We start from the raw sequence: 12,683 nt of genomic DNA, 5'->3' as shown, positions 1-12,683 counted from the left end.
TCTTTGAGAAAAAATTCTAATAAAAGTTGAAGAAAAACCCCTGCACTTCCACCTTGTTTTGGGGATAAACAAGAGTCTCTCGTTAGAAGACCGAATGGATCTTCTTACATTGTGCTCAATCAATAAATCAGAGATATAGTATGAAGCAATACTATTTAGACAATATTTGCTAATAAAAATATAACTGTCCATTTAATAACATTAATTAATACAAGACTTGGTTTTAATAATGTAGTAATAGATTTTGAAATGAACTTTTGTTTCAAGATTAATAAAGCGAATCATTGGGCATCGTTGAGCAATTAAGACGATGGGAGTTTTTTGTTTTTTTTTTGACCTTGCATGCCTTCTCAACCTGTTGTTGGGGACTCCCAAAACCAAAATATCAACCTTTCATTACCCATAATAGGGGCACTTTAACATGTTGTGGATGGCCTTGGCTGTTGTCAAAGCATTTTCATGGAAAAAAAAAAATTGGTTTCACAGGGCCCAGTCATTCGCGGAAAGGTTACGGCTGGGCATCGCGGTAATCCACGGTGAAGCCCAGGATGCTGAATCAGACCTAGTGGATGGACGTCATTCCCCACCCACTGTCAAAAACATTGGCGCCATTCATCCAAGCCTAGAGATACCATGTAAGGATCTNNNGGTTGGAGATGTAGGTGGACGAATTGCCATCATTGTGGTGAGTTTAAGATGAAACACAAGACAGCATTGTTTTTACTATCACTGATGTATTATTCTAGTTTTATTTTTTTTAATGTAGAATTAGACTTTATTTTGTATTCTGTTTTCGTTAGATTTTGGTTTAACTTAAGCATAAGCTAAAAGAAAATTAGACATTTGGCAGCTAGTTCTGAAATATTTACTTTTTTTTCCCCTGAATAATGTCCACATTTTCTAAGGCTATGTTCACACTGTCCGTTTTTGGGATTGACAACCGCATTTTCTTTACAGATGTGAGTCTCAATGTCTGGTCTACACAGCAGCTTACAGTTCTGTTTAGAATACTATCTGTATGAACGTGCAACGGGGGTCAAGCCTGTATTCCTTTTCCAGTAAGCATAACCGAAGTAATATCAAAAAGCTGGCGACATCCATATAACGAAAAGTCATATCACTTTTTAACATGACAATCCCGAGTCCAATCAAGTCGCAAGTTCTTTGATTAAACTTTCATACCGACAGCAGCTTTTAAATTTGGATTGGATTGAATCACGTGCAGAACACAAATGAAAGGGAGCAACTCAACAGACAAGTTGTTCAGTCCTGTTCCTTTCACACAGCGCGTGTGTTTCCCAAGAATGCGGTTGTCCCACCTGTAAATAACCAAACTATGCGTGAACGTACCTGTATTAAGAACACAAATACAGGACTGAATACCGAATTCTGCTGCTGTGTGAACGTAGACTAATTTTAGCTAAGAATAACTGTTTAGTTTGCTATTTCAAATGATCTTCTAATTAATTTATTTTGTTTTTAGGATGACATCATTGACGATGTCGACAGTTTTCTCGCAGCAGCCGAAACTTTGAAAGAAAGAGGCGCTTACAAGATCTTTGTCATGGCCACTCATGGAATCCTCTCCTCAGATGCCCCTCGGCTAATAGAGGAGTCCGCCATAGATGAGGTCATCCTCGAATCAGTTTAATGTGAGATTGAGAATTCATTCAGACTAGGCATGAGTACTGATTTTGCGACGTCTCTCTTTACAGGTCGTTGTCACCAACACCGTTCCACACGAGATCCAAAAACTCCAGTGTCCCAAGATCAAGACGGTCGATATCAGCATGATCTTGTCAGAAGCCATTCGCCGCATCCACAATGGAGAATCAATGTCTTACCTGTTTCGTAATATCGGCATGGATGACTGACAGGCCCATGTGCATTCAGTCATAACATGCGCACAGAGGTCAAGACTTTCTGTCCCTATTGCCTGTATCTTTACCAGTTTTTTTTTTTTTTTTTTGGTCTCTNAGAACCTGGATGTTCTACAATGCTGATGTGAAAATCTTCAGAGGACTGAAGTGCAGGGATGCTCCACCTCTTGATCAGAAATATTGGCACTTTTATTTAAGATTTGAAGGACTACTGGATGTTAAAATTGTCTTCGGTTCTTTTAGTCGTAGCTCTGCTTAATTTATTTTTATTTTTGTAATAATTAAAGAATGAACGACTCCACTGTGTGGCCAACAATTCCAAAATGTTACCATAAATCTATGCTGTGACATATCAGTGTCAGTGCCTCATGACTTTGTGTAATTATTGTGCCACTAGTTGTTTCTGTGTATTTGTGTGGTAATGCTGGGTAGTGATGTTAAAATCAATAATTATTTAATTCAAGGCTAAATAGATGCAAGGTACATTCTTAGACTTCAACACAGCGCTTAAGATTTAAAGCTTAATGTGCTTGATTGAATGTTTTTCCTGCTAGATTCTTCTACTAACACCTCAGCGTGTGAAAGCTTGTGTTTGTTTTTGCCAATAACGGGACTATGGAAGCATATTTGCCTCATAAATGTGGTCATAGTGGCCAGAGTTTTTAAGTATCTTGCCTCTGAGAACTTGACTTCTCATTTTCAAATGAAATGCAGGGTTTTTGTTATGTAACTAATATTTCAGGCTTTTGTATTTATTCACAGCACTTGATGACAATGAATAAACAACTTAAAGACTATCTGATGTCATATGTGTGCGTTGTTTGTTTAATGATCCACCCTATACTCGGGTCAGCTAAGGTTAGATTGACAACCAGGTCGTCAGAACTAGATTTTCCAGTTTGTTGTAACATGCTAGTCCATTTTAGAATTTAAGCAGACGTCGTTCACTTGTTTTGAGATCTTTGTAGTATTGGTCGAGCTATGTTTTCTTCAAAGTTCACCAAAAAATTATCCAACAGAGGGCAGTCAACACTTCACAGAACCCCCTGTAAATAACTAGAGTATGCTAGCAACGCCAGTTCACAGGTTCAATTTTAGAAAGCGTACAAAATACTACTAAAAAAAAATATATCATAATTTGAATAAAAATCCTTGTCGAAATCTTCTCCAAAATGCATAAATTATGCTGGGGAAATTGATTGGCAGTTCCCTTATCTACTGTTTTCATGCGGTTTCGTCAGAGTGGACAATAAAGGAGTCTGGGTTTTAAAAGTTTATTAAAAGATATTCCCTACAGTTCTATTCATTTCATTAAATGGGTACAGATAAGCTGCAGTGAGTTAGACGATAAAGACTTTTTCTGTTTGCATAATAATTCTTGAACCCCCGAGGGCAGAAAATAGTTCTGACACGGATATGACTGAAGACTGCAGAAAGTTCTGCAATGGAAAGCTTAAGATGTTGACCTACGTAATCTTGCTTCTAGTTTCACAAGGAAGTAAAACCCCTCAGCTATTTCTTCTCTTCCTTCAAAAACGTCTCTATGATACATGATCAAACGACTGCTCAAACCTAAATGATAGTTCATCCAAAAATGAAAATTCAACCAAATTCAGTTGATTCATGATTTTGGCTGAACTAATACTTAAAACTTTATAGTTAGAAAAACACATGGTGCCTGTGATTGTGCGTAGTGAAGAACACATTAAACTGGCTGGAACACATTATTATCATAAACAATTAAAAGCGTTCTTAGTTTGGGTGTGAGGTATGATGATGCTCTTCTTTATGAAACATTTCAAATGGGTCTATAGTCGCATTTACTGAATTTGTTTGCTGCTGCTGATATGACCCTTATTTGCCTTCTCTGTGAGCGTAAACTTATTACTGGAAGGACATTTAGATCACTAATCTAACTTCCATGTAAATCACCCAGCACAGGTTCCTAGATCTACGGCTAGTCTGCCTCACAAATGACTTCATCTGCAGCAATGCCCAGTGTTTTGTTTATGTACCGTTTAGAAAAGTCAAGCCATAAAAGTATCAGGAAATAATGTGTTATGCAAATGGTGAACTGTGATGATTTAATAAGACCAATTATTGATCATTTATATTGAGCTGAATGGAAAAGTACATAGTTACATATTAATAGCTTTGAGGACAATCATAAAGCTTTATCTAAAAGTCTATTTACATAACACATTCATTATTTAGAAAAACTTGTTTGTATATGGGAAACCCTATATTAATTCTGTATTAACTTTCTGTTGGCTAAATAGAATAAATAAAGCATAGTTTTATGTGAGATCAACTCACACGATTCAATAAAAGTTCATTAAAAATGTGTTTTCTATTGCACATCTTCACATTCATGAAATTAGTATACAACAGTTTGATGACTATTCTACTTGTTTAGCGGAGATCCTTTAATCACCTGCTTCTTTACTTGTGCTGGACAGGAAATTCCAGGAGATGAGCCACTATACTTTGTTAAGGATGCAGAACGTTTCCTGGAAACGTTTGGCTGGTCTGACTGCCCGAACTTAGGTGCACCAATCAGCTGGAGTTGTGGAAGTTTTGAGGGCGAGGTGGGACTGTTTGGTGCAGGAACTGTTGATCTAACTGGAGCAACTCCTCCTAGGGACAATTTTTCAGGAGATGGAGATGAAGTAGGCTTGTTCTGCCCCAGTGGTTTTCCAAATGGCTGTCTATGTGTGCCAGCTTTAGGAGCTCGAAGCCCAACTGGACGATTGCTAATGTCTGCTTTGCTGATGGGTAACTTAGTTAACCCTCCTCTCGCTTGTATAGGAATTCTGGATGATGCTTGATGTGGTTGCTAGAATGAAGAACAGAACATTAGTTAATAATATTTTTCTTAATCCAGTTTTCAAAACTAGTTTTCTGTAATTGGTAGTACAAAATCTTACCTTCCTAACCAGACACTCCAGCTTGGGTTTTGCCTCTGGCAGGTTCTTGTTCATCTGATTTATACAAATATGTTCCCCTTCTTGTTTCTCATCAGTCAGAGCTGTCTGGTGACATGTATGCTTTCTATGCCTACTGTAAACATCACCAAGTTTATTCTCTTTAGATTTTCTATCATTTATAGTCTTTGGTTCGATAGGCTCAGGTTTGCTCATTTTTGTTTCATTTCTCAGCACAGCTCTTGGTTCTGTTGGTTCAGAATTGTTCAGCTCTGTCTCCTTGGAGGCTGAATCCTCTAATATCAGCAGCTCTATGGTTTCAAACGGTTTTAGTATGTTCTCTTGAGGGCTGTGCTCCTCAGATTTCTTCTTTAATACAGCTGGACTGACCTCATCATGCAGCAGCTTTAAATGCTCATTCATATGCTCTGCAGATTTTAGGTTTAGTGGATTATTTGATACAGAACTTAAATCAGCCAATGGTTGTTGCAGTTCTTCACTCTTAGGGAACTCTATGGACTTTGTTACATTGGTCTTCTCTGGAATAACATCTGCTTTATCTTGCAGTATTGAGCTCCTAAATTCATTGTCGGTTGCCACCTGTGGGATAGCATTCGCTTCTGAAGGTGTGAACATTAAATCTGGACATTCCCCAGACTGAGAGTCACATAGCGGCAGTTTAGTAGCAGACAAAGAAAACTGGACAGACTGTCCCTTACATGTTAAATCCAGACTTAGCTCAGGTTGTAAGTCCTGCAGTGGTGGATTTGCGGTTTTCTCAGCTAACTTGACAGATTGCCCCTCACACTTTATATCTTGATTTATTTGAAACTGCGGTTGTGGATCTGAATCTTTCTCAGCTAACAGTATAGGCTTTTCCTCACATAATTCCACATCTTCATCAAGTTTTATGTCCTGTAGTGGATCTTTTTTAGGTTGCTCACAGGCTAAGTATGGACTTAGCTCAGGTTGTAAGTCTTGTATTGGTGCTTTTTCAAAATTCTCAGCTAACTCTACAGACTGTTCCTTGGACTGTATCTCTAAAACCTCCATGAATTCACTCATCTCATGTTCTTGAGAAATGTTACTCATCAATTTGTTTTTTACCAATGGCTCTAATGTAACTTCCATCTCTTGTACATGTCTGTGTGCTTTCACATCCAGTCGAATTTGGGTATTATCTTTAGACTTTATAACTGCTAAGTCAGCTGCCTTATCTAGTGTTTGTTGAAATTCTGGCTGCTCCTGTCCAAAATGCAATTTAGGTTCATCATTTGCTTTTGTGCTTTGGATGCTTAGCTCAGACAGTTTCTCGGTTTCCAGGACAGGCTTCAGTACTTGTAGTTGTTCATTCGATCTTAATGTTTCCAGTGAGCTTGGTTTCACTTTTTGATCAATACCATCAGCCTCTGACTTCAAGCCCACTGTATCACTGCACTCAAAGTATTCCTCTGAAGTTGATGAGAATCTGAAGCAACCATTAGGAATCTTTGAGCAGCAGTTTCACTGTCTGGTAGTTTGCTATCATTAAATATGGTACTTTCTTCGCTTTTTTGGGCAGAGACGGTTTTGGAAGTTGCGGTTGTTGATTTAAAGTCTGTAGATAAGTAACTGAAAACAATACTGCAAGATGTTTTTAAAAGTTTTGGAATAAGCAAGGTCTGATTATTATCCAAATCTGTACCTTTTTGAACTTCCTCCTCTTGTTGACTGTTTTTGATTGAATTTTGCAAAGATTCTGCTGTATTTTCAGTCACAAAGACATCTCCTACAGCCCTACAGTCAGACACAGGGCTAAAGCACTCATAGTATTCATCAGACAAAGAGGAAATGCTGGAGTCAAAGTTGTACGTCTGTGTAACTTTCCAGTCTGAATCTTGGTTTGTGTCTGGATGTGTATCACTGTGGTCTTGAGTGGCAACATCATTTATGAGTTGGTCGACTTGGCTTAGCTTAACTGAATTAGTGTCCATGAGAGCAAGTGAGTCATGATGACTTTTGTTGGACATTGGTGTTGATGATGATTTCAAATCGAGATTCTGTGAGGTTTGGGCAGGACATTTCAGAGGTTGTAGAGTATCCAGATATTGATTTGTATCTGTATGGTCTTCAGCGAAAGATAAAATTGTATTGGGATTATGTTTTTCCATACTACTGTTTTTGCTGTGCAAAGATATAGAGTCTAGATCTCTTTCTGTCACACATATTTCCTCTTTATTTACCTTATTACAGGAAAGCACATGCACTGTTTCCAGCTTCTCCAAAGATGAGATAAGATTCTCATTCCGGATGCTTCTTTGATGTTGATTTTGATCAAAATTCTTCTGTGCTTCACCTGATGTTTGCTTCTGAGCTGGAGCTTCAGGAAAATTGGGAGTTTGGGATATGGGCCCAGGACAAGACCCCAGAGATAAAGATTCCTTTGGCTTGTCAAAAGGATCCTTGAATCGGATGGCTTGAGACACTTCAAAGAGTTCTGAACGCATTAGGTGAGCTTGCAATGGTTTGTTGGAGTCTCTTATGTTAATGTAACCAATGACATCATTCGGCGGGTCAGGATCAGGCCAAGTCGGCACATAATTGATCATGTTAGCCTTTTCCAGGTTGAGCAGTCCTGGGTGAATCGGTGGCACCACTGGTGTCTCTTTAATTTGTTTGAAGACTTCCATCTGATTCTTGGAAGTGCTGTTCTTGGCACTTGTCTGGTCAGATGCAGGTCCGTTGGTAGTGAAGGCACAGTTGGAGACAAGAGTGTATTTTGGGTTAATGAGCTTGAGTGCTGTGGTGGCTGAGGGGAGTAGAGTGGGAACCACTTTAGGGAGGAACTCAGGTTCAGGCTCGCTGCTCAGATTAATCCTGCTCAGACACACTCCATTAGAGAGCACGTACATGTCCTGAAACAATGAGTCAAATGTGTCGACTGCGTGGCCAGTGAGAACCGTGATGAGGTTTCTGTCCAGTCTAGAGGCAGACCATGTGAAACTGAAAGAAAATAACTTTTTTTAACTGTAATAACATGATTCTTCAATGTATTTATTGATGTATGTACTAGAATCATAAATTAGGTTAGGTTTAGTCTTGATAAACTGGGTTGACCAGACTTACCTATATGACCCTGAGACGGCTTTGTCTCCGTCAATAAACATGAACTTCTGGCTTTGGATTCCACACACTCTCTTTGAAGATCGACTGAAAAATTCGGACCCTCTGATGCTGCGCACTCTCAAGTTCTGATGGAAGAAAGTTCCTCATGTTTGGTTGTATCAACTTAGCAATTTATCAACAGGATTTTATGTGTACCAAAAGGGTTGACTGACAGGATTCATAATCACAGATGTGATTTGACCTATTAAGAGTCTGCAAATGCTTTTTAATTTTTAAAACACTGATTCTGACGCACTCTGTTTATGCCAGTGAGCCATATCAAAAAACGTGAGCGACTTGATTACGTCAAAAAGTCTATTAGCATGATCACATAAGGAAAGTAAACACATTAAATGTCACTTAACACATATGTGACCCTGGACCACAAAACCAGTGATAAGGGTCATTTTTGACATTGTGATTTATGTATCATCTAAAAGCTGGAATAAAAAGCTTTCTATTGATGAATGGTTAATTTTTTTGCAGTGATTTACAATCTGTAATCTGAAAATGGAAAAAAATCTAAATATTGAGAAAATCATCTTTACAGTTGTCTAAAAGAAAGTTCTTAGCAATGCATTTTACCAATCAAAAATGATGTTTTGATATATTTATGGTAGGAAATTCTCAAAAAATCTTCACAAATTACACTTAATATCGTAATAATTTTTGGCACTAAAGCAAAAACAATATTTTTTTATCCATGATACAATGTATGTGTTGGCTATTGCTACCAATATACCCGTGTTGTGGTCATTGGTATTCACCACCATTCACACATAAGTACTGTATTTTCTTCTTGTGAGTGAACAGTACTGTTTTTGTGGTGCTTTTAGGTCATAGACAGAAGTTATTATCTCTATTCAGGTCTTGTGATTTACATAAAAACGTCTAAAACAGAACATCTAAACAGAGTATAGTACATGCACTTTTAGATTTAACACTAAATACATTTATTTCTTTCTAACAATTCCCTTAATATCACTGAGGCAGTTAAAATTTCTGTCATTTCAAAAATGTGTTGCAAAACTCCCTATCATCAGTAGAATTCTGTTTTCTGGCTATAACAAAAGTGTCAAGAGTCATAAGTGCTCACAGTTGCCTCAGGCTGTTTGGAAAATTAGACTTTCTGATTTGGAGTACTGCATGTTCCAGTTATCTCTCAGTAAGTTGCTTCTGCTCATTAAACTGTAGGCTTTTAATAATCTGATGTTTCTTTTCTGCTTATAAATCATTAACAATTCATCTTAAATTGCAACTCAAATGATTTATTCAAATGATTAATTGTGACATGCCTTAAGGTGTCCAGTGTGCATGCCTGCTTTCTCACACATTCTCAGGAAGTGCTTCACTCCAGTGGTCTCCAACATAATGTACACAGAAACTTTCCGCTTGTAGCTTGCATCCAGGAGATCTCTGAAGATGTCAATGTCTGTGAATAAGTCCATGACAATTGCAATAACCTGCAAAGGGATGGGTAATAATGAAAACGCAATGAAAAACTGTATGATATCTGTCAAAAACATACCCATACATAAAACTGTGCACACAGACTAAAATTAACTAAAACAACAGATCAGGAAAAATGCATGGGACACTGTGAGGACTGTTCAAAAAGACTATTCTCTGTTGGGTGGAAAAAAAATGTTTGTCCCTCATTTACAAATGGCATATCATCATCATAACCTGCAGAAATCAATTCACAGAATTTGACAGTGCATCTTGCTTTAATTCATCAGTATTCCAGCTGTATGTAGTTTGTGTAAAACCTAATAACCGTTCTGCGGCATAATTTAAAAAGTATATTCTTATTATATTTTGAGCCTCATTGGAAGGAGGATCTCATCTTTTGTCTAGTCTACATTGTAATTTCCCATGATATTTAATGTACATTTGTTTTTCAAAAATCTGAAAACCTTTAGAATTTCAGTTTATTCTAAATTGCAGGTATCATCATAAAATAATACATATATGGCCTATATGAACTGTTTAACAATTGTACTTTCGATTTCTAAAAGTGCCAGCAGTGCCCAGCCCTACACTCTCAGAAAAAAAAAGTAAGGCTACATATAAGCTGTCACAGAAGTGTTACCTCTTCAAAAAGTACTGACATAGGATACCAATCCCAATACCCAATACCAATTTGATAATACCAATAGCCCTTTTTGTGTATTTAAAGGCTACATAAGGTTCAAAATAATGTACCTTTTGAAGGGGCGTTGCCCCAGTGCCAACTTTTGTACTTTTTCCCTGAGAGTGTACAGCTCAGGGCTCTGACTGTTTTATGATCTTGAGAACACGTGTAGATCTCGACACTGAACTTTGGCCAGTGTCTTATTCACAAGAGGTGAGTCACAACAAAAGTCATAAAACAAAGCTATAATACACATTCCCTACCTTCTGTGCTTGGGAGATCATTTTTCTAACGACCTCTTTGATATGTGCCTGCCCCTCATAAGGGGGCTGGGTGTGCACCTGAGCTCGAGTGACCCCGCGGTAGGACGCTCGGTCCGGCCAACCGATGTCCAGCCGCGGGACGGAGCGGTCCGAGCGGTCAGGCCAGTACTGAAGGGAGATCTCCTCCCCATCGCTGTCCCCCTGCAGCAGCTCAACGGTGTGATCGGGGGAGCCCGGGCTATACACCTCCGCGGTGCTGAGGATCCTCTCAAGTTCAAGGTCCGACAGAAAGCAGCGGGTGTTGTGTGTTTTGACGAAGTCCTCGTAGGCGCCTGGCCCCTCGTGTATGAGCGTCTCGAGCGCCAGCCGCTGCTCCTCGCTGTAGAAGAACTCCGGCTTCGACTCGTTAGTGCGCAAGTTGACGTGACTGTCATCAAGACACTGAAGCTGTGACAGTGCCATTACTCGAACTCGGCGAGATTTTTAACAGCATTTAAAATGGATTTGCGTATAATTAACCCGTTCGGGCTACTTAAACCGATTTAAACTACACGAAAAGGCGCGCGCGTGCACTGTAAGATCCGGTGCTGTTCATCAGTTGATCCTGTCAAGAAGTGCGTTCACTCGCGGATGCTGGAGCAGGTAAACGTGCGCACCTTTGTCACGTGACTCACTGTCAACCAATGGTAAGACAAACTCAAAACTTTATGGCGTTATTCAACTTCGCTGAGTAGTGGGAATGTTTTGTACGCCAGCTTGAAGTTAAACATTTAATTTTATAGTACAACTTTGTAGTCCATGTGTAGCAACTTACATTTTTAAAAGAACAACCGAAATAGCTTTGGAAACTGAGGTATGACTGTGTGTAATTTATGATGTGTAATATATTAACATGACGTAACCACAGATGTAATCATAAACAAATAAATAAACAATATTCTAATACCAGTTGATGATAAAACACTATCTCCCTTCAGACTTTTTGCAGCACATCAGAATGTCAGTTAATAGAGTTAGACCTATGCAATGCTCCAGAATGAGCTTGATCATTTTGTATCAGCTTTTGTATTTTGCTGTCTGGACCCAATGCCCTGACTGAAGACGACTGACATATGCACGCTATTATTTTATTGTACATATATTTTTTGTCATCATATGGTAACATTTACATAATCAAATCAAAATAAGACAATGACAGTTCTGAACAATATATACACAGAAAAAAGTGCAATAAATATAGCAATTGATTAAAGAGGTTTTTGAGTTAATATCCAAATTTCAAAGCAAAGTGCAGTGAAGAGATTTTACTAATACTATTAAAAATCCCCTTTTGCATTTCAATGCACCAGTGTATGTTTGAAGATTTTTTTTTTAATGGTGCTTGATAGTTTAGGGTGTTTTTCCTAAAAAGCCAACAGGTGTCATCTTAGTGTCAACAGCAGGATTTTGCTTTAGTAGATGTGGCTGGGTACGTTCATTTCTGTCTGTTTGCAAAGTCATTTCCAAACTTACTCAGCTCGATCCTTCCACTTGCATTAAACCACTAAAAGATGCTAACAATCGGTTTCTGATTTGTGCTGCATTTTGTGTCGTTATCGTCCTTCGGGGTCAGTGATAGATGGGCTGGACGTACTCAGGGGGGAAAAATCCCACACGGCCACGGCAGCGACCTTTCCATCGCTGAGAATCGGAGCAGTCCAGCAGGTCTATGACATCACCCCGCAGGAAGTGCAGCTGGGAGTTGTGCTCTGGATTGAAGTCAAACAGGGCATGTGCGTGATGGGGCCTCTGATGGGAAACAATAACAGACAAAGGTCATTATTCCTGGGCCTGCCTTTACATTTTCCACATTTAGGTTCATTTTTGACGTAGTATTTCATGTGCCTCACTGCTACGATTACAACAGAGAGATTTTCGGAAAACCGGCAATCAGGTAATTGTTTACTTTATATGCAAAGTATGCTGTATTGCTGTTACATACAGTTGCATGTGTAAGTGTTGCTTACCTTTAGTGTGTGATCTGCATCTCTCAGAAACACAGTTCTTTCCTTTGCTATGCTGTTGACCTTGTAGAAGTCCACAAGCTGATTTAAGGAAGGGAAGATCTCCTCCCAAACAAAGTAATAGCCATCTCTGTCCTTTAACACTTTGAAATGCTGTACATGATCCCCATAGCTGTTCAGAGGAGACAGAATTTCAGTATAAGTACACAGCACTACAGCATATCAGAGTGTTTTCAGAATAAAAATCTAGGATTTCAAAAAGTGAGCAAACAGAACTGCAATAACGGCAGTTTTATTTTAATATTATATGTTTGTGCTATTGTAGTAATCATTAT

At 38.6% G+C, this 12,683-nt stretch overlaps 4 protein-coding genes across 4 annotated transcripts in view; 1 reads left to right on the top strand and 3 right to left on the bottom strand.

Annotated features, from left to right (window-relative positions):
* Positions 1–11,319, bottom strand: part of LOC122354589 (protein FAM83D-like) — a 16,060-nt gene extending 4,741 nt beyond the window's left edge. Inside the window, exon 1 of the mRNA XM_043252835.1 lies at positions 10,346–11,319. Coding sequence (XP_043108770.1) covers positions 10,346–10,807 — 462 coding nt within the window. The 5' untranslated portion in view covers positions 10,808–11,319. The remainder of the gene's footprint in view (positions 1–10,345) is intronic.
* LOC122354587 (phosphoribosyl pyrophosphate synthase-associated protein 2-like) lies at positions 26–1,970 on the top strand. Its single transcript, XM_043252834.1, has 3 exons — positions 26–685; positions 1,484–1,630; positions 1,716–1,970. Exons 1-3 carry the CDS (start codon positions 422–424, stop codon positions 1,872–1,874), a joined length of 570 nt encoding a protein of 189 aa, XP_043108769.1. The 5' UTR covers positions 26–421; the 3' UTR covers positions 1,875–1,970.
* Positions 3,961–5,245, bottom strand: LOC122354585. The gene is made up of 2 exons (XM_043252832.1): positions 4,808–5,245; positions 3,961–4,716 (listed from the first exon to the last, which is right to left on the bottom strand). Exons 1-2 carry the CDS (start codon positions 5,225–5,227, stop codon positions 4,285–4,287), a joined length of 852 nt encoding a protein of 283 aa, XP_043108767.1. The 5' UTR covers positions 5,228–5,245; the 3' UTR covers positions 3,961–4,284.
* A 137-nt stretch (positions 11,320–11,456) lies between the features above and the next one.
* LOC122354586 (GRB2-related adapter protein-like) overlaps positions 11,457–12,683 on the bottom strand; it is a 6,882-nt gene continuing 5,655 nt past the window's right edge. Inside the window, exons 4-5 of the mRNA XM_043252833.1 lie at positions 12,352–12,520; positions 11,457–12,133 (exon numbers count right to left, since the gene is read on the bottom strand). Of these exons, the coding sequence (XP_043108768.1) occupies positions 11,954–12,133; positions 12,352–12,520 (349 nt within the window). The 3' untranslated portion in view covers positions 11,457–11,953. The remainder of the gene's footprint in view (positions 12,134–12,351; positions 12,521–12,683) is intronic.

The sequence above is a fragment of the Puntigrus tetrazona genome, chromosome 11 (assembly GCF_018831695.1).
Source record: "Puntigrus tetrazona isolate hp1 chromosome 11, ASM1883169v1, whole genome shotgun sequence".
In the NCBI taxonomy this organism is placed as follows: domain Eukaryota; kingdom Metazoa; phylum Chordata; class Actinopteri; order Cypriniformes; family Cyprinidae; genus Puntigrus; species Puntigrus tetrazona.
Note: the sequence above shows the minus strand (reverse complement) of the source record. Positions and strands in the feature narration are given on the sequence as shown.

Coding starts and splice junctions, on each gene's coding strand:
- LOC122354585 (XM_043252832.1), bottom strand. CDS start 5,227: ATGAATGAGCATTTAAAGCTGCTGCATGATGAGGTCAGTCCAGCTGTA. Junction 4,717..4,807: donor TGGAGTGTCTGGTTAGGAAG/GTAAGATTTTGT, acceptor TCTTCATTCTAG/CAACCACATCAAGCATCATC.